Source organism: Anser anser (genome assembly GCF_964211835.1).
Source record: "Anser anser genome assembly, chromosome: 5".
Lineage (NCBI taxonomy): Eukaryota > Metazoa > Chordata > Aves > Anseriformes > Anatidae > Anser > Anser anser.
This window is the reverse complement of record NC_139725.1, coordinates 60,854,956-60,879,183: the sequence shown is the minus strand read 5'-3', so window position 1 is coordinate 60,879,183 and position 24,228 is coordinate 60,854,956. Positions and strand designations below refer to the sequence as shown.

Here is a 24,228-nt window from a genome sequence, read left to right as displayed (position 1 = left end):
AGGGAATAGATTTTTTGCAGCGTTACACTTGCACTATTATTCTAATGGGAAAGAGCGTTCTTATTTTACATTATGTGAAGCTCTTTCTTTTAAAACATTGACCTCATCAGCTCAGGTCAAATTAACTGTTCTTCGTTATTGCCTTTTCCTACAATATTGCTTCCTGTGCAAACAGCTCTTCGGCGGCGGCTCCTGGTTTTCAGTCTGTTTCTTTTATAGCTTGTGGAGCAATTATCCAAAATCCTGTTCCAAACGCAAAAAAAAAAAGTCTTTCAAAATACTTTTTTAATCAGTTGTGCTCCTTCAAAGTTGCCTAGACATATGCCAGGTACTTGGAGGTAAGTGAAGCGAGCACAGCACTGCTGTTGAGGCTGCAACTGTTCTGCAGCTCCAGCGAGCGCTTTGCCGTCCCATCTGTGTGACAGGGAGCGGAGCTGTTTCAGCCCCTCAGCCTTGCCTTCCCAGTTTTTACTGCTCTGTTTTGTTTTGGGTTTCTGTTTGTTGTTTTGCTGGTTTTACTAAAGCGCTTTTAGAATTTGCCTAAAGTTTAAAAGATAAAATAAAATCCAGCCCATTTCCTTCCCTCGCTGTTAGCTCAGCTGGTATATCTTTAGGCTGAAACACTTCAGATGGAATTGATTTCTTTGCAATCTATGCCAGCCTGACTTTAATTGCTATTTTGTTTTTAATCTTCATCAGGCTCCTACTATGCTTGTCTTTTTTGCAGCTGGGTGGAGTAATTCCCTTTTCACAAGATTATATAGTTTAGAATCACAACGTGGATTTTCAAGAAGAGGTGAAGTGTTTAGATGTATGGATTCGCTCAGAAGAGGCATGCTCGCTTTAGAGAGCGTGCATGTAAAGGTAAAATTTTCAGCGACACTGAGCATTATCTAGACCTCCAGCAGGAGTCAGTGGCTGAATCTATACTACGAGGCTGCTGCATTCCCCTTGCAGTCGCGGTGCCTGCGTGCGTGATAGCTGTATCCCAGCTGAGTGCTCGGACGCACCGGGCTGGGCAGCAGTCCCACGAAGCAGCATCCCACTGCAGAGGAAATGCAGATGTGCTGGTGAGGGGATTTGTGGTGCTCAGCTATGCTGAGAGAAGCAGCACTGCTGGCCAAACCATGGAAGCTGCTTCCTCGGAGTGGAGATTTTAGGGGGGTTGCACATTTGGAGGGCAGGTGCATGTGTACAGCTCTGTAACACCAGCTCTGCTTGTGGGATTCTGCAGTTCTGAGCACTTTCTTGTCTCCCAGTGAGAATATTGCATGTTGTTTTAGCTTTGATTTTTTGTCGTCACTAACAATAGGTTGTTTTCAGCAATGAAAATTGCATTGATCTGGTGAGAAGGATATCTATTTCTGAAAAGCAAAAAGGGAGAAGAAATTGTGGCTGCTGGATGTGAACCACCTCTGACAATACAGATACAGACACGAGTGAAAGGACACCAAAAATGCTGAATGGCAGAATTCAGTTTAGAGGTAACAACCTGGATTTAGAAGTGATGTAGAGTCCTGTGACCACATGCTGCTCACTTAAATCTCACAGGATTATGTTCACAATATGTCTGCGACGTCTGAGTGGCATGATGGAGAATGATTAGCAATAGTAAATATATTAGTTTCACTAAATCTCTGGCCTGCTATTTAAAGATGTTGTGTTAAGATTCGAGCACATACATGCAGAACCGTGCTTAAATATTTGAACTTTGTTTTTGAAGTGTATGCCAGATACACTGTATTTAAAAGTGATCTATCATCAGAACGCTTCCTGTGCACTCCAACCTGCAGACTCAAGTCTAAAACATTTAATTGGGTTCTGGGCTTACTGTGTAATTACTATTATATCAAAGTGTGTAAACACTAAGCAAGTTATATTCAACGTTTTTCCTAATATAGGTAAGATTTTTTTGGGGAAAAAAAAAGCAAGGCAAATGATATTATTTGTCATTTCCCCTCATTTATACAGTGCTGGCCTTGCAAAAGGAGACTGGATTTTGGAAATGTGGTTCTGCATCTCCCTGTATCTCTTTGCAGGATTACTGTTTGGAATGCCTTAGGAGAGATGCCACAGTCAAAATTAAACAGTTTGGTGCACAGACATAATCAGAACCACTTGTCCCGATTCTGTTTTATGGCAGGACTCTTTTATACTGCTCCGTTAGAATAAATATTTGTACATTTGCTTTAAGGCTCCTTTACATGGCTAAGGCAGCACATGTTTATATATACATATAGTATAAATAGGAATTGGGCCCATAAGTTTGCACAGCTGTAATGACTGGAATTCAGTAAATGAAATAGTGCCAAAGCTGTTAATTGCACAGGAGTGAGCAACGAGACGAATGTGTACGTTAGTAAAGTTGGTGGCTGTAGCCAGCAGCAGAGCACATCTTCCCTTTATCTGCCTCTTTTTGGAATGGAACTGGTCTTTTACTTTTTTTCTCCTCCCGTTTGATTTATGTAATTGCTCAAGGGCTTGCTTGCCTCTTTGCCATCAGGTTGCAGAAATGCGTCTGTGTGTCAGGCAGCACAGCGTCTTGGTCGCATGAGGAAGGTTATTTAGGAAGAGGCTCGCAGGGAGGAGGCTGCCAGCTCCGCTCCCCTGCCCGTCCTGGAGCAGGCACCGGGAAAGGGCGGCGAGAACTGGCTCACAGGTCCTCCTGTAGGTGCCCAAATTCCACCCCCACCAGCAGCCAGACCTGCCACTTGCTACAATAGCACAAAGACACGTTGTAAACTGACCTAAGGCAAGTGTCATTTAAATCAGGCGGAGATCTTCCCATTTCTCAGTCTTACATAGCTCTGAAAATGCTATTGCTTGAGTAGGTGTTACTGTGAGCAATAAGGAGAGATCTGACTGAAAGAAAGAAGGTGGCTGAGAGGAGAGTCCAAAAAAACAGCTGGCAGGGAAATAAAGAATAATAAAAAATTTCTCAATCATTGTTTGTTTTGGAAAGATCATGCTTTAAGCACATGGAAATACTTTACACGTTTGAGAAGTGCTGACTTCCTACATGCCTTGTGAAGGAACAGCAAATCATTCATATAATGTAAACACATTTATAGATTGTTCCAATATAACTTTTTTGGTGCTGCTGTTCTTTCTAACAAGATACAATTTAGTACGTATATGCCCTTTTGATGCTCTGCTTTGGCCAAGAGTTGCATACATCATGAATGTTCAATATTAAAGTTTGTGCTGAGAGAATGGTGCAAAGTTACCGAACCACGTTTTTTAAAGCAAAGAAATTGTTAAATAGTGGTGCTTGGTGCACTGTTTAAAAGTCAACATCCAAGAAGGTAGGGATAGGCAGGAACAGAAGTAAATATGTTGCTTGTTTCAAAGCGTGAGCGTAACCTGTCTTGTTGTATCTTGGTAGAGATGATACTAAAAATCAAGAAAGGCCAAAGAAAGAGTGGACTTTTAGGCCAGGGAAGAAAAAAATGAATAAAATAAGCAACTTTGATGCCAAAATTGAAGTGGTTATTTGGGGAATTGGATAATCATAGTGCTGGGTGGGGGGCTCGAGGTCATGAGGCCTTCTCCTTGCTCTGAGGCGGCATCGCTGAGGCTTCAGCTCGTCCTGCCAGGGACTTGGCTGACCCGTTCCTAGAGACCTCCTAAGATGGAGGGTCCCCAGCAGTCTCTGACAGTGCTTCACTGCCTTCGCTTTTACATTTTAGGGGGAGCTTTGTAACCATGTGTTACCTTGACGTGATGGCAGTCCATAGATGCAGAAAGCAGGTTGTTCTCAGCCTCCTTGCAGAAACTTGTCATGTACTTGGAGATGACTAGGTAAGAGGACTTCACAGAACTAAATATGTTAGAATTTAGATCTAGAGAAACAGTCCAGACATCCTAATTGTTGCTTAACAATAAAAGAATTGATTTCTTCTGCAAATCTTTGATAGTCTGTCTCCAGTCTACAGACTAGATGTGAAATTTATTCATCAACTGATAAAAGGAGTCTTTTTTCCTTAGACAGGAAAAATCATTTAAAGAGAGAAATAAGAGTATTTAAAGAACTGCAGTAAGAGCAAAGAAGGATTTAGAGCCATTTAGGCAAGCTAGAGGAGTGAATTTGTGTTTGTGCACAGAACGTGTGATCTTCCTGCCATGATCCCCTTTTCTTAGCACTTGTCTGCATTTGTGAAAACACTACAGGTTTGCTTTTAATCTTTTCTTCTATTGCTGCTGATCAAAGCAGTTTTGTGTCACTCCTTGATCCTCTCTGTTGTTTACCTGATGGAGGGCTGGTGGTCTGGGATGGCAGAGCTGGGCTAATGGGCTCGCAGATTCCTCCGACTCAGCTGTCAATTGGATTGTGTCTGGTTTTGAGACACTTGCCTGTTAGGCACATGTGTGCAGATTTATCTCACAGCTCACTTTTATTCTTGGCTACTCCATTTCTTAGTGAAGCAGAGCTGTTTGCTGATGTCGTAAAGCCTGTTCACCTTGCAGCATGGTTAGAAGATCTCCTGTAAGCCTATATTTTCTTCTTTGCCTCTTCTCAGGGCCTTTTTCAGACAAGTGTTGGGTAAGTAGAGCCAACATCTGGCTTTGAAATTCTTGCCAGAGTTAAAATGTCATGCGAGGAGGGCCAAGAGTAGTGATCGTAGTGGGAGAAGGTCACCAGAGGAGATGTGGTGGGGAGTTCACAATTGAGTCCTGGTGCAGTAATTCTGAGAAATGGAGAGTCCTCTTCAGTAGAGAACTGAAAAACAAAAAGTGCGGGAACTCATGTGTTGAGATGAGGACAGTTTAATAAGAAAGAAGGGCTAAGAAAGCAAAACAAATCTAAACAAGTGATGCACAATGCAATTGCTCACCAACAGGTGACCGATGCCCAGCCTGTCCCCGAGAAACAGAAGCCCCCCCCGGCCAATCCTCCAAAGTTTTATTGCTGAGCACGATGCCATATGATGTGGGACATCCCTTTGGCCAGTCTTTGTCAGCTGTCCTGGCTGTGTCCCCTCCCAGCTCCTCGTGCACCCCTCGCTGGCAGGGCAGTATGACAAGCTGAAAAGTCCTCAGCGTTGTGTAAGCACTGCTCTGCAACAGCTAAAACAGTGTGGTATCAATATTATGTTCATCCTGAATCCAAACCATAGCCCCATACCAGCTACTATGAAGGAAATTAACTCTCAGCTGAAACCAGGACAAGCGTTTTCACAGTCCTCTGGCTGGATGAGTTTTCGTGTGAGAAGTCTGGACTCCAAGAGCAGCAGGATTGTGGGCACGCGTAGATGGTTTTAAACGTGGCGCCCCGTGTACTTCGTAACAAGGGTTCTGGCTGTAGGCAGGGGCGTGTGTGCAGGACCTCTATTCCCCACAGCATCTTCTGTTTTGATTAAATCCCTGTTATGAGATACCCCATTGTTATTAATATATTAATTCTCTACAAGAAGCAGAAATGTTCAGCGTGTTGATTAAGGTCGGTCATGCTAGGTATGCGTGTGTATTAATCACCTTCTCTCCACATCTGTACTTGTACCTAAATGAGCACAGCGGACAAATAAGTGCTTGCTACAAGGTCTCAAAGGAGTCAACTTTTGAGCTTTAAAATAGCACATTTACACAAATTAAAAATACATTTAAAAATAAAGATGTGTTTCAAAGGTGTGTTGAGGGTGTTAGTTTTCAATAGTCGGTAGTCATCCAAGGTGCACTCGCTGTACTAGGGCACTTGCAGTGAAAGATATTTTGGATCAAAGAGACAATGTTCTCTACCAAGAAGACTTCAATAAGAATTTTCCCGAAGAATGTTTGTTCAGGTGCAGAGGGTGGGAGAAGGGAATATTGTTTTAGGCAATCAGTGTTGGACATGAAAAGGTGAATTTCCCCATACATACCTAGTCTGGATTCAGTGTGTCAGTCGGGGTGTTGCTGGAAAGGAATATTGTCAGCACCGGATACTAATGAAAGAAGTCATCCTCATGAAGAAGTGCATTGATCTTTGAAAGTTCGGCTTGTCTTTATTCTTCTTTTCTTTTTTTAAAGAAGAAAAATGTAGATATGGAATATATCAGAGTGGAGAATTGACTATTGGAGTTTATTGTTCCAGTTGCCTCACAGGTAACTCGGTATTTTGGGGAAACAGGAGGGCCAGGCGTGCCTTGTGGCACGCGTTATAACTCCAGCAGAATGTGTAGCAGAGCAGTAACATCCCCTGCCTTGTGCCAAGAGGATACTGTCATGGTGTGAATGTTGTCCTTTTATTCAGGCTCTCCTTTAAAATATAAAATAATTGGAAATGTTGTGGAAACAAAGAAACCTGCTGTGGCTCACTCAGACAAATGCGCGCAGTAGTACGGGCAGGAAGCGGAGGGACAGAGAGCACATGTGGAACCATCCATCTAAATTAGCTGGACGGAGGCCAGGACACTGGAACTTGCAACATTTGCAAGGATTACTAGGAAATGAAATGATGGGTTTGTGTAAGTAGAACGATTCTCGTGTTATTGTGGGACAGTGAAGTAGATCCTGGACAAGGCAGACAGTACATTTAAAGGTGGTGCTTGGGGAATTGTTGGAGAACGGTGGAAAAAGGAAGAACAGGTGAGTAGGTTGGAGGGAGAAAGAATTTAGAATGGCGGGCTGCCGACAGGAACAAAGAACCACGTGTTGTTAGGTCTGAGGTCTGTTCTCCTGTTTCATCTCTTGAAAGAGAGGCATAAATAAATGCAGTGGTGCTCTCTTCTCCAAAGCACAGAAAGAGAACCACAGAAATGTGATCCTCTGCGAGACTGTCATAAGCAGTACTCAAGTAAACAAGACCTTATGCTCTGTGCTGCGTAGAGTTGCTGACAGATCTAACCGGGATCGATGTAGGCATCTGATCCTTGCCATCGTTAGGCGGTCGTTGGTGCCAGGGCTCGGGGCTGCCTGTGTTTGTGTACCTGTGGGCATGAGTACATGGCTAGCATAAAAAGAAAAGCCACATGTGTCCCAAGGATATATGTAAAGATGCCCAGCTTGTAGTGCTGCCCTGCAGTAGGCCCTTTGAGTTTAGATGAGTGTAGTTTGACAAATAATCAATTTGTAAATATTCAAAGAAGCTTCTGCCTTTCCACCAAGTAAGCAGTTTCTGGAAGAGGTTGGTGGTAAGGATGCTGGCAGTGGCACCAGCAGTAAGGGTGCTGGCAGTCTGCTTTTATTTGGAGCAAGATTTGAGCCATTTTATGACTACAATCCCGAAAAGGGATAAGCTGAGGAGCTTTATTGTAAGGATTTCCCACCAGCCACATGGACGCTGTAACGTAGATAGAGTTGGGGGGCTACTTTGTTGTCTGCTTGACAGAAGAGAACTTGGCATAGATCTTCAACATCTATATCCTGGTGCTTAATGTCTGTTGGCACTGTCTTGACTGTGCCTGCATACCAAGGATTCCCTTTTGCATTTGTTCCCACTGGAGCATTATTAGGGTTTTATTCATTGTGTGGGGAGAGGAAGATGGCTTGACTTGAGAGCTGGTTGGAGGATGTACAGGGGATTACAGTGGAAACTGCCTCCTTCATCTTCAACCATTCAGTTTTCATTTATCCACCCTAAGTATCTCTTTGTGGGATGATGTCTTGAGCTCGAATACCCATTTTAACTTCTGTAGGATCTGAAGCCTAGACAGGATTAGGCCAAGAATTTCTCTCAAATCAAGCAATTCTAAAATCTGTTTGGAATAAGGGATAAAAAACACCTTGAAGGTGCAATATATACTAAAGCACAGTGTTGTGTTAGTTTAGTTTTACAGATAGCGTTGTGTACAGCATTTGTTTAATGCTAATTTTTAACCTGACTTGTATCTGGTTAGTTAAGTGAATTTGACATACAAAATTAAACAAATACTTCATTCTTAGAGCAACAAAAGTATTCCTGAGGAGTGTTGTATCCGTTTAGCTCTTGGTTGCTTTTAAGCTCCCTGTAAGTAACTTTCTTTGTAGCTGGTTTGCCAGGTACAACCTTGGCATTAATAAGTCTGCTAATCACCTGATTGAAAACCTTGGGATTTTTTTTTTTTAAATGGCCAGAAATAAAATAGTGGTGGTATCTGTGCTGTTCTGTTGGTCGTGAAGAACAAGGTATAAACATAGCTGCATTTTTGTTTTTATTTATGAAGAGTACACGGCAACTGCAGCTTTTCAAAATGTGAAAGTCCTTCATTAGGAAGAAGTCTTGTTAGAACTCAGGATACGTGATTGTTAAGTACAACACCGCATGATCACACTGGTTTGTCGTCTTTTATTTTCAGGCTCTCTCTGATCCATCTTAGTGGTGGTATCAGGTTTGGAAGTCAACGAGTGGACTGTGCTTGAGGTAGCAGATGAGGACCTACAGATAGGAAGTGAATTTAGATGGTAAAAATTGTTGCTGTGTTTTCTGTTAGAGAAACCTCTGTCTGCAGTTCTGGAGCTGTGAAAGTGCAATATGGACCTGGGAAAGGTGGGGTAACAGTGTGTTTTTTACTTGTATTGGGAAGTCTTCACTACTGTGCATTGTCATTGATTTTGCTGGCAGAAAAGGAGGAGCAAGAAAGCTAAGGAATGGCCAGCTGAGACTAGAGGAATGGGAGAGAGATCTTATACCTGACATAGCCCATGGGTTAATGTGTGTGTGAGACGGGGGGAGGGATGCAGCAGTTCTCTGTTCTTCCAGTCTGAGGTATGTCTGTGTGCATTGTCACTTGGCAGAGGAGGGGAGCTTTTCAGGGGAACTGAGAGATTTAGATCGGGGGCGTTTGTTTCGATCACAGTTCATTTCCAGTTGATACCAACCGACTGTCAGGTAAAGCCGGTTTGAACGTGAATTTTTGGCCTAGAGTATGAATACAACTTTATTTGGGTGTTTTTTGTTTTGGTTTCCCCACCTTCCCTATTAGGACAAGTTTTGTTGAAGAACTAATTAGGAAACCATAAGGAACGTGGATAATGTGAATGCTATGGTTACTACTCTGACCGTTCCAGCAGATTGATTGAATTTATAGAATCTGTCACTCTTATACTTTATATACTTTTATATTTTTAATTCAATTAATCTTGATTTTTTTTTAATATTTTTAATTTGCATAAGGACATGCAAAGTATTAAACTAAGGCCGTGGAAAATAACTTTGACAAAGCTTTCTTACTCCTCTGGAATCTAATTAAAAACCTGCAAATGTTGTCATTCATCATTTTACTATTGGAGTGTGTTTCTTAGGGAGACAGTCTAATATCCTGCAGCAACTTCATGGCATTACAAAAATAATTAATGGACCCTTTTAGGGCAGTGTATGTTGCTACAATGTGGAATAATACTTCAGTGTTGTAACTGAATGGCGTGCTAGGAAACACTAATCCCTCGTGTATAGTAACAGGAAGTATGAATATTACTTATTAATGATAATATAAAACACCTTAGCACACATGCTTTTTCTGGGCATGTCTACATTTTTGTAAATCACAGTGAATTTTAATTGCAGAAAATTGGTGAGAAGAAAGAAGGATTTGTGTAATTAAGAGGATCTGCTTATTTAAAAGCCTTTAGAAGTTGTAAAAGATAGAACTTCTCTGTATGAGAGGGGTGGCTGTTGTGCAATAATGCCCCTTCATTCCCCTTTCATAATAAATCTCAGCAGAGTATTCATCTAAAGGGCTGGATGCCAAAAAGAACAGGTTCGACTTGTCTGTGAGGATTTACACCACACTAAAATGCACAACTGCTTTTGTAGAGGTCATTGTGAAGGTCACAGAGCTCGCATGCACTGCTGAATGAGAGCAGCCTACAACAATAGTGCGAGTGGTTGGGTTGTGTGAAATCAATATTTAAAACCTCATATGAGATGTAGCAATAAGCTGGAATCATTAAAACACATGACTTCAAAGCACGTATGTTGTTTTGCAAGAGAGAAGTGCTCTCTTCAGGAGTTTGCATCTCGTACCCTCTGCTGAATGTCACTCCTAGATGAAAGCGTAAGATTTTTCTCAATTCCTGACAGTTAATGTTGAAATAGCATAGTACGTCTAGTATAGGCACTCAAACTATTAACAATCGTATCAAGAGGTTTTCTCTGTCCAGTAGAAAAAACATCCTATTTGATATTGATATTGAAGTGGATCTAGTTACCTGAAACTTGCAACACCTTGCTTTCAAATAAGGTCTGAGTTAGCCCATAGGGTCACTATGTCTTTAAATAAAAGATGATGATCATTTCAAATGGCAACCAGCCATTGGTGGGGTTTAGTGCAGAGATTAATTAGTAAACTTTGGAATGCGCTACAGCAAATGCAGCTGATTGGCAATAGCATGTGGAGCAGCAACTGGTGGAAGGCCAGTGCTTCTGAGCAGCAGAGGTATTTCCAAAAAGACTTAAGAGTGCTGTGATGTGTTATTCTTTAAATGGAACTGTACTGATTGCATTGAACCACTGTTTTTCTGTTTATGCAGTTTAGTAAATACAGAAATTAAAGAAATCTGATGTGGATTTGGAAAGAAAGCAAGTTTTCTTCTATTGTTTTGATGTGATTAGGTGCATCCCATATTGATGCCCCTGAACATCAATTTACAGAGGATTGTGGTTTGTCTGCATTGCATTTTGCAATTTTTTCTTTTACTGTAAAGGCAAATGTCAAGTGTACTGCCAAATGCTGAGATATGATTTATTCAAATAAGACACTGAAGTAAATACAATTACTTCAGTGGCTATGACAGTGAATGGCTTCTATGGTCTACTTCTTAAAATGGTATGGATCACTGAGGCTGTGTGTTTGTATGATTTATAACTGTCTATCTTCCTTTTAATGTTCTAAAGGCATGAGTAGAGAAATTTGGAAACTATCTCTGCAAATTAGCTTATTTGAGGATGCTTGATCTATTTGTTATGAGTAATGGACCCAATTATCCATAGTCCCTAGTGGGACTATTTTCTCAGTTTGTGCAGGCCAAGGAATTGGGGCTTAGATAACAAAAATTAAGATGTTTTATGTAAAAAAAAAAATATGTATATAATATTTTTAAGAAACTACTCTTGAGAGAGTACTTGGAAGCCCTGTATACTTCTTTAAATCTCTTACGTTGTATTAGTCTCTTGATGCCCACCTTTGGTTAAAGAGGCATGGTCAAGCATTCATTTAAATATATTTTTTTTAAATCCTTATGCCAGTGGGTGTTTGCTTCAAAAATGGCCCAGTAATCTGGTAAAATTCATCTTACTATACACTTCCTGAGTACTGAACAAAAGCCTGCCCTCGTGGACTAGCTACCGTTACCACTGAAATAGCCATGTTAAAATTATGACCCAAAACCGAAAGAGGCGCTTGGTCACATAGGATAGGGCTCATCCTGGCCCTGACCCAGAAATCCCTTAAGCACTGCTGTCAGACGAGGCAAGCAAGTGCTCCTGCTGGCCCGGCTCCCCGCTCCGTTACTCGTCCTTGCCACGCGCGGCCTGGTCCCCGTGGCCTGCTGAGGGATCATGGCGGCTCCGCGGGCTGGGCCGCGGCAGGTGCCGGTGGCCGGGCCCCGACTGCGAGCTGCCGGAGGACACGGAGCCGAGGTCGGGGTTGTCAGGGCGCTGGCTGCTTCTCTCGAGGCCTGTTTCTGCAAGCCTCAGCTTCCTAGGCCGTTGTGTTTATTGCCATAGGTAATTGCAGCGAAACGGATGGGCTCGGTTTGCGCAGTCACGTTTAGGCTTGCTGGGCGTTGTTGGACCGGACTCGCCGGCCGCCATCCAGACAAAGCGACCGCTGTGGGGCTGCTCCTTTCGCCTCGAGAGGCTGCCCCGGTGCTTAAAGCTGGGTGGTTTTTGGAGCTGGATCAACACTGCTGAGCCCGTGTCTAAGCCCCAAATAGGTGTCTGATGAAATTCCCTTATAGCAAATAGATTTGTTGGCTTGATGTGCCTGTAAATGAAACCTGCACGTAAATCCACACACGATCGGGGCGTTAGAGACTTGCAAAACGTGCAGTGATAGCATTTGTTAAGAGCTGTTTAACTCTCGTGCTTGATTATTTGTGTGTATGCATATGTAACAAACCCCCGTGAGCAAAAAAGCTTCTCATTTAAAAATGCTATATCTGAGCACTGCAATCAGGTCCCTAATTACTGAGACTCATTTTTTTATTTTTAAACTAAATCTTCTGTGTGTATGTACAGTATACACATCCAAGTACATTGCGAGGCATTACAAATGATTAAAAGCAAACTGTAATCCTTGACAGAAACAAACGTAGGTACATTCTGTGACGCATTATCCTGGCTGGCCTGCCGGTTTGCTGTGAGTCAACTGGCTGTATGAATTATAGGGTGCGCTTTGTATCACTGGACGGTTGCCTTTTGGTATTGGTTTAAATCTAAGATATGAAAGAATGAACAAAGTCTGAATTTCCTCCTCTCGATAGCACAAACAGTTGCTGCAACTCCCTGCTTCTGCTAATGCCCCAGAGCTGGCTGGCATGGCCGCTCGTGTAGCCGAGGCTGGGGATTAGGCGGCTTCGTAAGGTGAGCTGCTTTTAGGCTCTGGCAGTCTTTTTTCCTTGTAGATCTCGGACACACCAGGTGCCAGTGCTCCATCCTAGCAATGAGTGTTTCTACAACACAGCGATGGCTGTGAAAAGGAGACGGGAGAGAAAAGTTGATGCGGTGTTGTGGTTTAACTGCGACCCGAGATTAATGTGAAACCGAAGGCAAAAACATGATTTTCATTTATTATTATTGGTTGGTAAAAGTTTATGTCCAGAGCTCTAGGGCAAAGCTGTTTAGGTTGGTGGTGATTTAAGCTGTTTGGGTTCTTTTAAAAGCGTTTAGGTATGGACTTGCTATCTCTTGCTGAAAATATAATTTTCATGAGAGTTGCACGTCTTACCTTTCTCTCTTTTGTTAAATCTTGGACGCTTAAATCAAAAAAGCAAATAAGAAAAATCCCACCCTGGATTATCAAGCCAAACATGCTGAAAGCTTCTTGAACAGCTTGCCTTGGCATGAGGGAATTAACGTGGTTATAGTCCAGCAGTGAAGGTGGCTCGGGAGGAGGAGGAGAATACCCCCCCGACTGCCTGCACTTGGGAAAGGAAATGCAACAAAATATTATTATTCATATGAACTCTAGGCTTTCTGATCTGCTCCCATGGACTTCACTGATACGGTATCAGTTACCCCCATGCCTGCAAGAAGGGGTTAGTGTTTCATGTAATGAAGTGGAACGGCGATGCAGATGCGCAGTAGCCTACTGTAGCTGGATGGATGGCTTCCAGGTAGATGGAGGTTTAGGCTGGCTGGCTTGCGAGGCAGCTCTTCGTAGACAGCCCAAAAGCAGCTCGTGCTGGTGAGTCCAGAAATGTGTGCGCGTGCTTAGTCAGTCTCTTGTGTACCTGTATGATTGTACCACTGATTAGACTCAAAAGGCTTGGCAAATCCTATTTGTGTGGGAAGCTTGAGTGCAAAAACTTGCCTAATTTACTTTATTTAAATCAATATAATCCCGCTTAAGGCGTTTTGGAAAGCACATCTAAGTGAACGGTGTTTTAAGTTAACACAGTGTCTTTCGTGTTCACAATAAAAGCTAGTTTCATTTGAAAAGGGTGTGCTTATGGTTACCTTACACAAACTTTTGCCATATTAAATGTGGAAGGACTCAATTCTCCTGCATGCACGCATTGTCTTTTGTGAAATTTGTACTTAGGAGATTTAATATCTTCCAGTTTGCTTTATGATCAGCAATTCTTTGAACTCGCAAACAAAGTGTGGATAACTTCAAATAGATATTTGAAGTCTGATTCTAAGGAATGCTTATGTTGATTTTTGACCTTACTATGTGAAGTTTGATCTCTGTCTTAAAACTGAGTATTCTAGAAGAAATGATCTGGACTTTTAAAGATATATTTAAAATCTGTTCTTGTAAACTTTAGGAACTTTATTCTGGATATTGTGACGATTCAAACGATGGAAATGCATTCCTGCTCACAGAGGCCCTGATTCAGCAGTTGATCTCTAATCAGCAAAGCTCACTTGCAGCCTTGTACCTTCCTTTGCAAGGTGTAGATCTATAGTAGTTTAGGCCTGAATATAGCATTTTTTTGGTTATTGTGAAGCTCCAGAGAATAGAGAAGGGCTAACGGTGGAAGCTGACTGAGATGATTTAGAGTTTTATATAAGCACATAAAGCTGCAAGTTGTCTTGTTGTGTTTGGTTTTGAAAAGCTCTTATTAACTACTTTGACATCTCGCTTTTATTCTCAAACATCTGCTTTAGATTGTTTGCCATAAAAGTGTAAGAATTAATCTTGCCCTCATTTTTGTTATTGCTACCAGAAACCAAACTATTTTTATTACTTCTTGTATAGGGATTTGGACTTGATAATTCCGGGTTTAGGAGAAAATAAGTTTGTAGTTTTTTCTCTTCTGTAAGCTTAACAGGTAAAATTAATTAAATTAAAAATTTTAAGTGCACAAAGATGTTAGGCATGGCTTGCTAAACTGTACTGTAAGCTCTACTTTGCTTTACTTGGCCCAATATTTTGAGTTTTAAGGGAATTCAAATGATCAGCTCGTTTTGGTTTGTTTCTCAGAACAGCAGCTGTCCTGAGCCAGGGTAAGACATTTGCATCATCTGTGGAGACCTTCATGTTTATTTTCCTGTATGGAAATAACATATGAAAGTCAAAGAAATGAAAACTTTCCTATATGTTTAGTCCTTTGGTTAACAAATGCTTTTAATGCTTTTTCTTGGGGCTTCCTTTTTCTTGGATTACAGCTCGTTTGTGTTTTTTTCAGTGAGAAGTAAGAAGTAACTACGGCGCGCGATTGCGGTGAAAAAGTACGCTGCGTTTGGGCCGTTTCCTTCTGCGTGGTGTATCACCACATTTCAGGGCATGCTGCTGATGCGGGTTCGTCCAGTATTTGTCAGAGCTTATCTCCCTTTCTACAATGGAAATGTTGTTTTTAAGGCAGAGCTGTCTTGTTACAAGCATGTAGCAGGAAATACTCATGCAGCCTCTGTAACTTGCTCGAAACCTGACGTTTGCGCTGCAGTTGCTTTCACAGCAGTCTCCTCTTTCAGAATGTGTGGCGACACTTGCTTTTTTTTTTTTTTTTTTGTACTTGAATACAAGTGTTTTAGCAAAAGGGCTCACGAAGGAGCCAGCGAATGAGGTAAAACAGATGAAGCATCTCCTTATATTATAAACAGATAAATAGGATTTTTCTAGGACTAAGTGGAAAAAAATGTGCGATTATATTGCAGTTTTGCTGCCAGCTTCTATTTTTCTCTTAAGTGAGGTTGTAGATTTTTCCCAGCAGGAACTGTTCCTTTTTTGCTTGCGCTATGGATGCTTTAGATGTTTCTGGTTATTGTGCTTCAAGGAGCGACACAGCCGCAGCCCCTGTAACCGCAGCGCTGCGGTGGGGCCGTGGCAGGGCTTGGGTGCACGGAGGGGTCTTTCTGCAGCACTCTGGGGATCAGCCAGAGCTTGCAAACAGAATTTGATCCTGTGAATTTCCGGGTATCCTGTCCTGTATTGCTAAAATTCAGGTGCTGTTGGAAGTGTGCACCACTTGGAAAGCTGTCACATGTCTGTAATTCAGGTGTGAGCATCATTAAGCAATTAAAACAGAGATTGAAATTTGCATGGAAAAAAAACTAAACCTCTCTGGAAGGACAAAAAGCATGTTTTGTGAGGGTCTGTGAAAAACACAGTTGCTTCTACCCCAGGGAGTGTTTCATTTAGTTTGACAAAATTAATGTGTATTTTCAAAGCAGTGCATGAACTGTTACATTTGCAGTGTCTCTTCCTGTCACCACGATAATCAGCTCACGTCTTCTCGTGCTCTCTGCATGCAAATGAGAAAAAAAGGCTAGAAATAAACTACTTTCCACTTCATTCTAAAAGCGATAATTTGTAAATATGTTGCTAACAGGTTTCAGGTTGCGTTTAAAATTTATAGTAAGTAGTCCACAAATATTGTGCAGGAGGTGTCACGTACTGCAAATGCCTGGTGATGCTCTTCATTTTTCTGCTTTGGACTTGAGTTATTCTAAATGCCTCCTTTTTATCTCTTTGCCTATTTCTGATAATTCATTCTGACTTTCTCTCGTTCTGTTTTTCCTATTCTATTCACATTCTTCTTTTCATCTGCCTTTACTGTCCTTTTCATATTTTATTCCTTTATTTTGTCCCCATGGCTTAAAAAACTTCCATGCTTTCTTTTGCCAGAGTTTTATCACATTTTAGCAGTCCCTCCTTAAAATCTAGCTATTCAAGGAATCTCACTTTATTTCTTTATCAGTCAGACAAGCCATTCTGGTTGGGGTGTTCTGCATCTTTATCAACATTTATCTGGGTCTAGGCTGTACGCTCAGTGAAATAGGGAATATGTCTGATTTTCACACACGGAATTTCTCATCCTCTGTAGACTGAGGTCAGCTTTCTGTTCGGTTTTGTTAGTTTAAGCAGTCTTTCTTTTTAAATCATCCATCAGACTCTACATTCCTTAAGAATGATATTGTCTAGCTGTGGATATTTGGGTTGGGGGGAGCTGCTTTAGGGAATCCTAGGAAAGAGCAGGCAGTGGGTACAGCGATGTATCATTGTTTGTCAGATCGTGACGGGTTCACCAATAAAGCAGCTAAGTTTTGCAAGTTCCATTGTTCTCCAGGAATTCCTAAATTATTTTCTTGCATAATCGAGGAGTCATATCAGCATAACGCCCGGCTTTACTGCAACACAACAGGAACCCCAGCAGGTTCAGCTGTACCGAGACTCGAACAATTGCTCCTGGTTGGTGAGCGATGCGTGGCTATTGCTGTGCTCTGATCTCTGCTGGTACGTCTGTCACTCTCTAAATGTTATTTGTTGTGATACACAAAGTGGCATTTGTCAAATTGATTTCTGTTTCACATCCCTTGAAAAATTAGGCCCTTAATGTGGGCATTTAAAACCGTATTATATTAAGGCCTATAATCCTGTAATTAGACTGGCTACTGCAGAGCTTATGCTTTGCTGAGAGCCAAATCAAAATGATCAAGGCTCCAGAAGTCTGATGGTAGAAATGCAACAAAAGTTTCCTTAATTCTGCTTAATGCTGTAATACTGACAGAGCACACTGGGAAACAGCACAACAAACTGAACTAACGTGGACTCTGAGTCACCCTTAGTGAAGCCTCTCGACGAAAAATAGAAAGAAGATGCAGGTGTACCCTGAAAAGGGCCACGTTGAGCCCTGAAGCCACTGTAGGACAAAGAACAGGTGAGCTGATGGCGAGGTTTGCACTCACAACTGCCAGGTATCCGTGTCCCCCACAGCAGCTGGTTGAGGCATGGTTCTTTGGTCCAGCTGGGAATGCCGACAAGGAATCGTGCAAGGCAGAGGAATCGTGCAAGGCAAGGCTCTACGGGCCAGGGCAGAAGGCTCAGAGGAGTCTGAGCTTCTGCATGCAGCACGATGCACTTGCAAACCACGGAGTAAGCACGCAGGAGCTGAGGCTGAGTTGGGAGCAAGGTTGTGAAATGAGCCCTGAAAACCAGGGGATGACATGTGGGCTCATTACTTGTGTGAAAATGCCGTTGTGTTTTAATTCTCTGTTTTCAGAAACGGTGCTGTCTTGCGTACAGTGCCGTCCTTTGAACGGTGATGGAGATTTTGAGGAAAGCTTGGCAGAGCTCTGGAGTCTCTGCCGAAAATGAGCGCGTGACTCGGTCCTGCAAACATCCAGACTATCCCCTGAATCATATCTGTGCTTCGACAGCTCGCTGGGAGACGACAGGGGCAAACAGGCAGTGTCATCCACTGATGTGAAGAAAGGGCAAAAGACTTTTCTGTAAAGAGTAGTCACTAAATCCTGCTACTGGCACCGAACCAGCAGAATTCTCTTTCGGCATATGTGATGGACGTAGGCTTTCTGCTGAGAGATGAGAGAAATGCGGCTTTTTGGCAGGAGCTTAAAGATAAGTCTGGTCAGGTAATTATTTATGTCAGAAAGTTGTAAAAGGAAAATTTTGGAGGCAAGTATAGCTGAGCACATGCATAGATGTGGTTAATTTCCCAGATACAGGTTTTCATGTAACAAATCACATATGTGACCGTCTTTGTTAATAACTTCTTCGGTGCTGTTGATCTCTGGCTGTATTTCTGCCATTCGTAAAGAAAGCACATTTTTTAAATCCATTTTGGCTTTGAAAATTCAATTTACTGGGGGGGGGGAAATCTAAATCTAGTCAGGTTGGTGCTAGGCATCTGAAATCATCTACCCCCAAGAGAAGTGGGGTGCAAATCTTCTATCTTCGGCCTGCCACATGTGGTCGGATTCTGTTATTGAGATCGATAGGAAAACTTAAATTGATCCTGATGGTTTCTGTGTCAGTTCATTTGTTCTTTTTCTGCTTAGTTACTGGGATATCCCCGTAGTACTTTTTGTAATTGTGTAAAGAAATTAGATTTGTTGTTGGTTTTTGAAAGCAGAAGAAAGAGCAGTTGGTTTCAGATATTTAAGTGCTTGGAAAAAAACTCACTGGCACAGGAATTTTAGGCTAGGGAATGGAATTATGCATTTTAGTTTGACATTTTTCTTGTTTATTTAAAAAAGCTGTGGAAGACAGGGAGGGTAAAGGTTAAAATAATATTAACTGAGCCCTCCAAATCTATCAGTTTCATTCTCCTTTTCCTGAGTATTACTGTAGTCAAACAAAGTAGTTAATCAGAATCAGATAGCCATATTAGCACTGCTGACACGGATTTGTCAATAGTAAATGGGGAGGGTGGGAACTGAAAAAACAGCTTTTGGCTCCGAGTGCCTGGGATATTTGCATTAAGATTGTTCTCTAAGAAATTCTGTTATCATGAAAACATCTTTCCAACACCTGAATTCTGTCGTGAGCTTAAAAGTAAGATGGTTTTCTAAGACAACTTATAGTAAAAAATTCAAGGAGTCTGTAGTATTGTTCTAACATCCACCGGTAAGCACTGGGGTCATTGCAAACCCAAGTGACAGTGTGTCAGGAAGGGTCTTCGTTACCCCCCCGCAGCGCTGCGTGTGATGGAGCCGACGTTTGGGATGCGTTTTAGCAGAGCCGTGCCCTGGCGCTGTGCTGGGAGCAGTTTCTTCCTTTCTGGCTGCGCAGGGAGCGCGACCTGATGGCGAAAAGAATTACCCCCAGAGACAGCACTGCTGCAAACCGGCTTCGGGGGACGTAGCACATATCTGCTATTTCTGTTATCCGGCGTGTGCGGTGTGTTCTCTTAGCGCGGTGATAGCAGACCTGGGCAAGTTCCTGAGCGCAGAGAGATGAAAAAAGCAAAAAGATCAGCTACGTCGTCTGGTCCAGCCACCTCCAGCACAGAAACAGGCATTGTCTGGGCATGTTTTAATGACCCCAATCTCTGGCTTCTGTCTCTTGCCTGGGGATGTTTTTGTGGCATAGCTGTTCCTCCTCTTTCCCCTACTAGTGCATTTTTGGAGTTGTCATTCTCCTTTCCCCTCCTCCTTGGCACTGGAGATTTCTGAGAAGGCTGCTGGTTGTTTTTCTTTTTGCTGCAGAGGGACGGGGGTGAAGAAAGGCAGTGTAGTCTTGGAGGCAGGGAAAGTGAGAGACGGAAGGATGGGAGGAAGGCTGAACGCTTCACCTCGAGCTGGGATTTCTGGAGTCTGTGCTAAAATAACCTCCTCCTGATAGCGAGCAAACACCAATACACCTGGCATTTGCCAAGCCTCTGGGTGAGAGGTGCACTGATACACTAGCTCGGGTGCTCTAATAGCCTGAAGTGGGCTCTGATGTTTCCTAAAAGGACCTTACTGGATGTTACTGCTTTTTTGTTTAAAACAAGCTCAGTGTCACTGCAAGGGCAGCTCTTCGCATCTGTGCATATAATCCTTTTTTTTTTTTTTTTCAGTTAATGCCATCTTGCATCACACTCTGAAACAAAAATTGGCTACTTTTTTCTTTCTTACTATTTAAACTGAGAGAGAGCTCAAACAATGCATCTCAGTGAGAAGTAAAACAGTCCATTTTAAACAGTCCATTATTTGTAATGCAAAGACATTATCCCCCCTCTCCCCCCAATTTAATCCTGTACTCCTTTAATCTAAAACCATACAGTACATGAATGGAAAATCAGTTGCTCGCAAACCCACTGCTGTGCAGTCTTTTAAATAAACAAAGTTCTACGGATAAGCAAATGCCTTCATTCTAATTAGCAGTGTTTTTTTGCGGTTCCATACATTCCAAAATGCAATAGGCAGCTACAGTGCCTAAAATAATCCCAGAGAAAACACATGTATGCCATGAAGATAGGGAGTGGGAGGGAGAAGAGGCAGGAAAATCTGTTGTCTGTGTTCTTGGAAACCTTTTCTGTCTCCATTTGGATGCTGTCAGTTTCTTTTACACAAACATTACAGCATCCGAGGGGAATTAGAAATACTTACCCGTGACCACAACGTCAGATCTTAGGTTTGTCGGGAGAAAGTAATGCAAAAGCAGGAGCTTGGACCCGCTGCCTTCATCTCGGTTTTAGCGTGCTAATAACTGTCTCCTAATGCTGGAAGGAGGTAGGGCTGGCTAAGAGATAAGGCCGGCTGTCTAGGTGGAATACAGAAAATTTATAAGTCTTACCTCATAGATGTAAAATGTTTCTTGGATCTGGAAAAGTGCTGTGTAAGTCCGAAGTAATAGTTATTGTCTCATGTGATGTCTCCAAATTACACAACAGCTTCCCCTGTATGGCAGCCACTTCTGAAGTGGCTGGGGACCGCAGGACAGAGGGGAGATGCTGATGGTCAAACGGCTTTTAGCTGGACAAATCGCTCAGACTAAACCTTTTAACTTCACCAAGGCTTGTTGCAAAAGCACCTTAGCCAAACAGCAGCGCAAAGGGGAAAAGCAGCATTTTTCCAACAGTGAACTTTAGTGGTTTCCGTGCCAGCTTTTTGCACGGATCTGTGCAGCTCTTGGCGCTGAGACCTCCACGTAACCTGCACGGGGCCGAAGGAGCAGGAACCCAGCCTGCCCAGGAGCCCGCCTGGCCAAGCCCTAAACTTGCACGGCATGGGGTCGGCAGCGTCCATACGGCCAGCTCCTACCCAGAGCATCGACAGAGCTGCTGTGCTCGCGGGCTTTGACCGAGATGTAGCCCCATTCATCCGGGAACGTATGTTATAACTCCCGTGCTTCCATCTAGCCCTTTCCCAGCTCAGGGAAGACTAAACGCCAGCTCGTAGGAAAAAGCCTTTACCTAAGGGTCAGACAGCTATAGGGCAGGAGCCGCAGCCAGTCGTGTTTTTTCCCCGTTGCTAAGTGGAATCTAATCCACGTTGCCAAAGCCCATCAGCTGAAGCTGTGATTTGGGGAAAAGAAAACAAATGAGCTGCGTCACACAGCTGCACGGCCTCCTTGAGGTGCAGATCTGCTGCTGGGCCCAAAGCACCGCAGTGGTTTTGCCGTGGAGAAGTGTGTAGTGGGTCCTAACACTTGTACCCTGCTCCAGGAGGTAACAGAGACAAAAGAGAGAGACCGTGCTTTGACACTAAGCTCCATAAGCCAGAAACGAGCTGCCAGTGTTTAATGGTGAAAATAATTGCCTATTGGAATAACCTACCTAGGGGATGTGCCTGGACCTTTATGAGCTGAAATCTCCGAGTCTGGATCGGATGCCTTTCAAAAGAAGGTGCTTTGCCTGAGCTGACAGTCCTAGGGCATCCTCATTGAAAGGTAAAAGGTAAATTGTCCCTGTGATGCGTACACCAGTGCCTGCCATGCAGGTGGCACGCTGACCGGTCAGCCTCCCAGCGTCCAAGCGCAGCTCACTTGCACTTACCAGTTGGGCATCGTGAGAGTAAATAACCGTCGCGATCCCTTCTGGCCTCTGGCACCTTGGGAATGCCCCAGAGGAAGACAAATGAAATATTTTCATCCCATCCGACCAGGAGTCCCCAGGCGGAGACGGGCATCTGCAGCCACAGAAGCGGTGGTGGGGTAAGAGGCTGGCGATGAGCCCCGTCCGTTTGTCGAGAGCCCTCCTGCGTCCCTTGGCCAATGTCAGCAGAAGTTGCTCTCATTAAAAAAGTGTTAGGAATGCATCAATGGCAACTCTGCTAACAGTGAGCAGCTGTTCTGGTGATGCCCTCCAGAGATGTGGCTCCTGCAATCTGAGCTGCTCCCTTTTTCCACACACAAGTAATTTCCAAAAATATTTATCATGGTTTTGATCTTTGCCTGAAACTGAATTTTCTTTTCTATGGCTGGAACAAAATTCCTCTGGATTTGGAAAGACTGAGGCTTTTCACTCACCAGATGAGGGTGTTCACATATAAAATGATGAGGCATCTTTTCCCTCCAGTTTGGTCAGAGATGCAAAGTTTGTCAAAGCTTTAAATCTGAAAGTCTTATTTAAGCATTCATTTCTTACACTGGGTGTTACGTGCCCACATCAGGGTAGCTACAAAGTTTAATATTTTCGTGAGCTTGAATAGATTGTAAAGTGACAACGCCTAGCAATATAAAAAGACCTTAAAATATCACGAAGCAGTATCAATGCTGAATTTTTAACCTTTATTTCCTACTTTTTAAGTGTGGTCGCCTGGTTTTAGTGTTGCAGCAACAGCTTGCGGCGTAGAAATAGCAGCGTGCGGTAGCGTTGGAAGTTGGAGTGACTCATGGCTGACTTGGGAACTTTCTCCACCGCGTTTTGCTTTTGAGCTGCTGTCACTGGAGCACTGCTAGCAGCAGCCCCTCCAGGCTCGTCAGCAGTGCAGAAAAAGGCCACAACTCTCTTTCTCATCACAAACACAAAGCCTTTTCAATGGAGGATGTGAGCTGCTTTTATTTCAGCCTAGCCCCATGATAGCACTTCTCAAGGACTTGCATCTTCAATTTTCTTATCCACTTTCCGCAACTCTCTAAACAAAAATAGCCATGCTACTAATTCAGGCAGGTCATTGTCCTCAACCAGAAATTTAATTAGCAGCTTTCCTTTTCTACTGGCTATTTTTCCCCCCGTTTAGTTAATTTTAACCCAGTGTTCCGGATTAGGAGCCTTCAGCTCCCCGTTGAGGGAGTAGATGCTTTGAGTGGCCCCCGGGAACTGAAGCAGAGCAAGTGCTCACCAGTGGGAGCCCGGGTTATGCGCAGCATTGCGCCATGGAAAGCTTCCGATCTCCCGTTGCAGACAAAATGTCTACACAAACAATCCTGCTACTTTCCCAAATTCCCGCGTTTTGCAGATGTGAAGGTCAGTTTCTGGAGGGGAAGCCAGGCTGTTTTGGGGGAGATCATCGTGGTCTGTCTTTTTTGCTGCTGCTGCTAATTTTTGTGAGCACCATAGAATACAGTAGAAAATTGAAACTGTGTGAAAGATCAACAAATCAGTGTAGAATGTCATGCAGCAACATCTGTTAACTTTGGCTCTATCTCATATCCTCCTGACCCCTCCTTTGCAGCCACAAGTCTCCTGTTTTGTGAGAGCTTGGAGTGATAGGGACTTGGAGAAGGGGGGGAAAAAGTCTAGCTGTTTCTCAGTGGTCTGAAGGGCTTGCAAAAGTACCATCTGGAATTAAAATTTTATGTTTGTGTGTTTCTATATTTTTAGTTATGAAACAAATGGGAATTTGCTGAATGAATTAATTGTATTGCACTGTAAAAGTCGTATCTTGAGAGCCATTATATATGGGAGTTTACAAAGCCTGCAGAGAGAAATGAAAGTGGCTTCTCTTTCTAATTAGGGCTTTCAGGAAATCATTGATTACAGAATCTAATAGGCTTGCTCAGAGACATTTGTTTGATATTACTTCTGATAAATGAAATTTTTACCTAATAATAATTTTACTGGTGGCACTGGAAGCAGCTGCTTTCTCTAACACTAAGCCTGCCTTCAGCAAAACTTTCCCTTTTTTTTTCCTACCATGTCCAAATAGTTGCAGCTAATGAAACATTAATTCTAAACTGTAGATCACAGTAAAAAGTTTAAATCTTGAAGAAATGAGTGCTGTAGTAGACAGCGTGTCCTTAATGGGAATGGTCTTTGTCCAGACCAGCTTAATGGTGTACACTTGTTTTTGCAATGCATTTAAAAAAGAAATCTAAATAAAACCTTGACCTGCTCTTTAGCAATTTTTACCATATATTTTCTTTTCTTTAACAGGGTCAGCATATTTCGTTAGCTCCCATGCAAAAGCTAGAGGAAGCTTTGTACGAGTATCAGCCCCTGCAAGTGGAGACATATGGACCACAAGTTCCAGAGCTTGAAATGCTGGGAAGGCTGGGGTAA

General features: G+C 42.9%; 1 protein-coding gene across 2 annotated transcripts in view; it reads left to right on the top strand.

Annotated features, from left to right (window-relative positions):
• Window positions 1–24,228, top strand: part of MNAT1 (MNAT1 component of CDK activating kinase) — a 124,264-nt gene that overhangs the window by 61,899 nt on the left and 38,137 nt on the right. For both annotated transcript variants that reach the window (XM_083837632.1, XM_083837633.1), the window contains exon 7: window positions 24,103–24,224. In XM_083837632.1, the coding sequence (XP_083693758.1) occupies window positions 24,103–24,224 (122 nt within the window). The remainder of the gene's footprint in view (window positions 1–24,102; window positions 24,225–24,228) is intronic.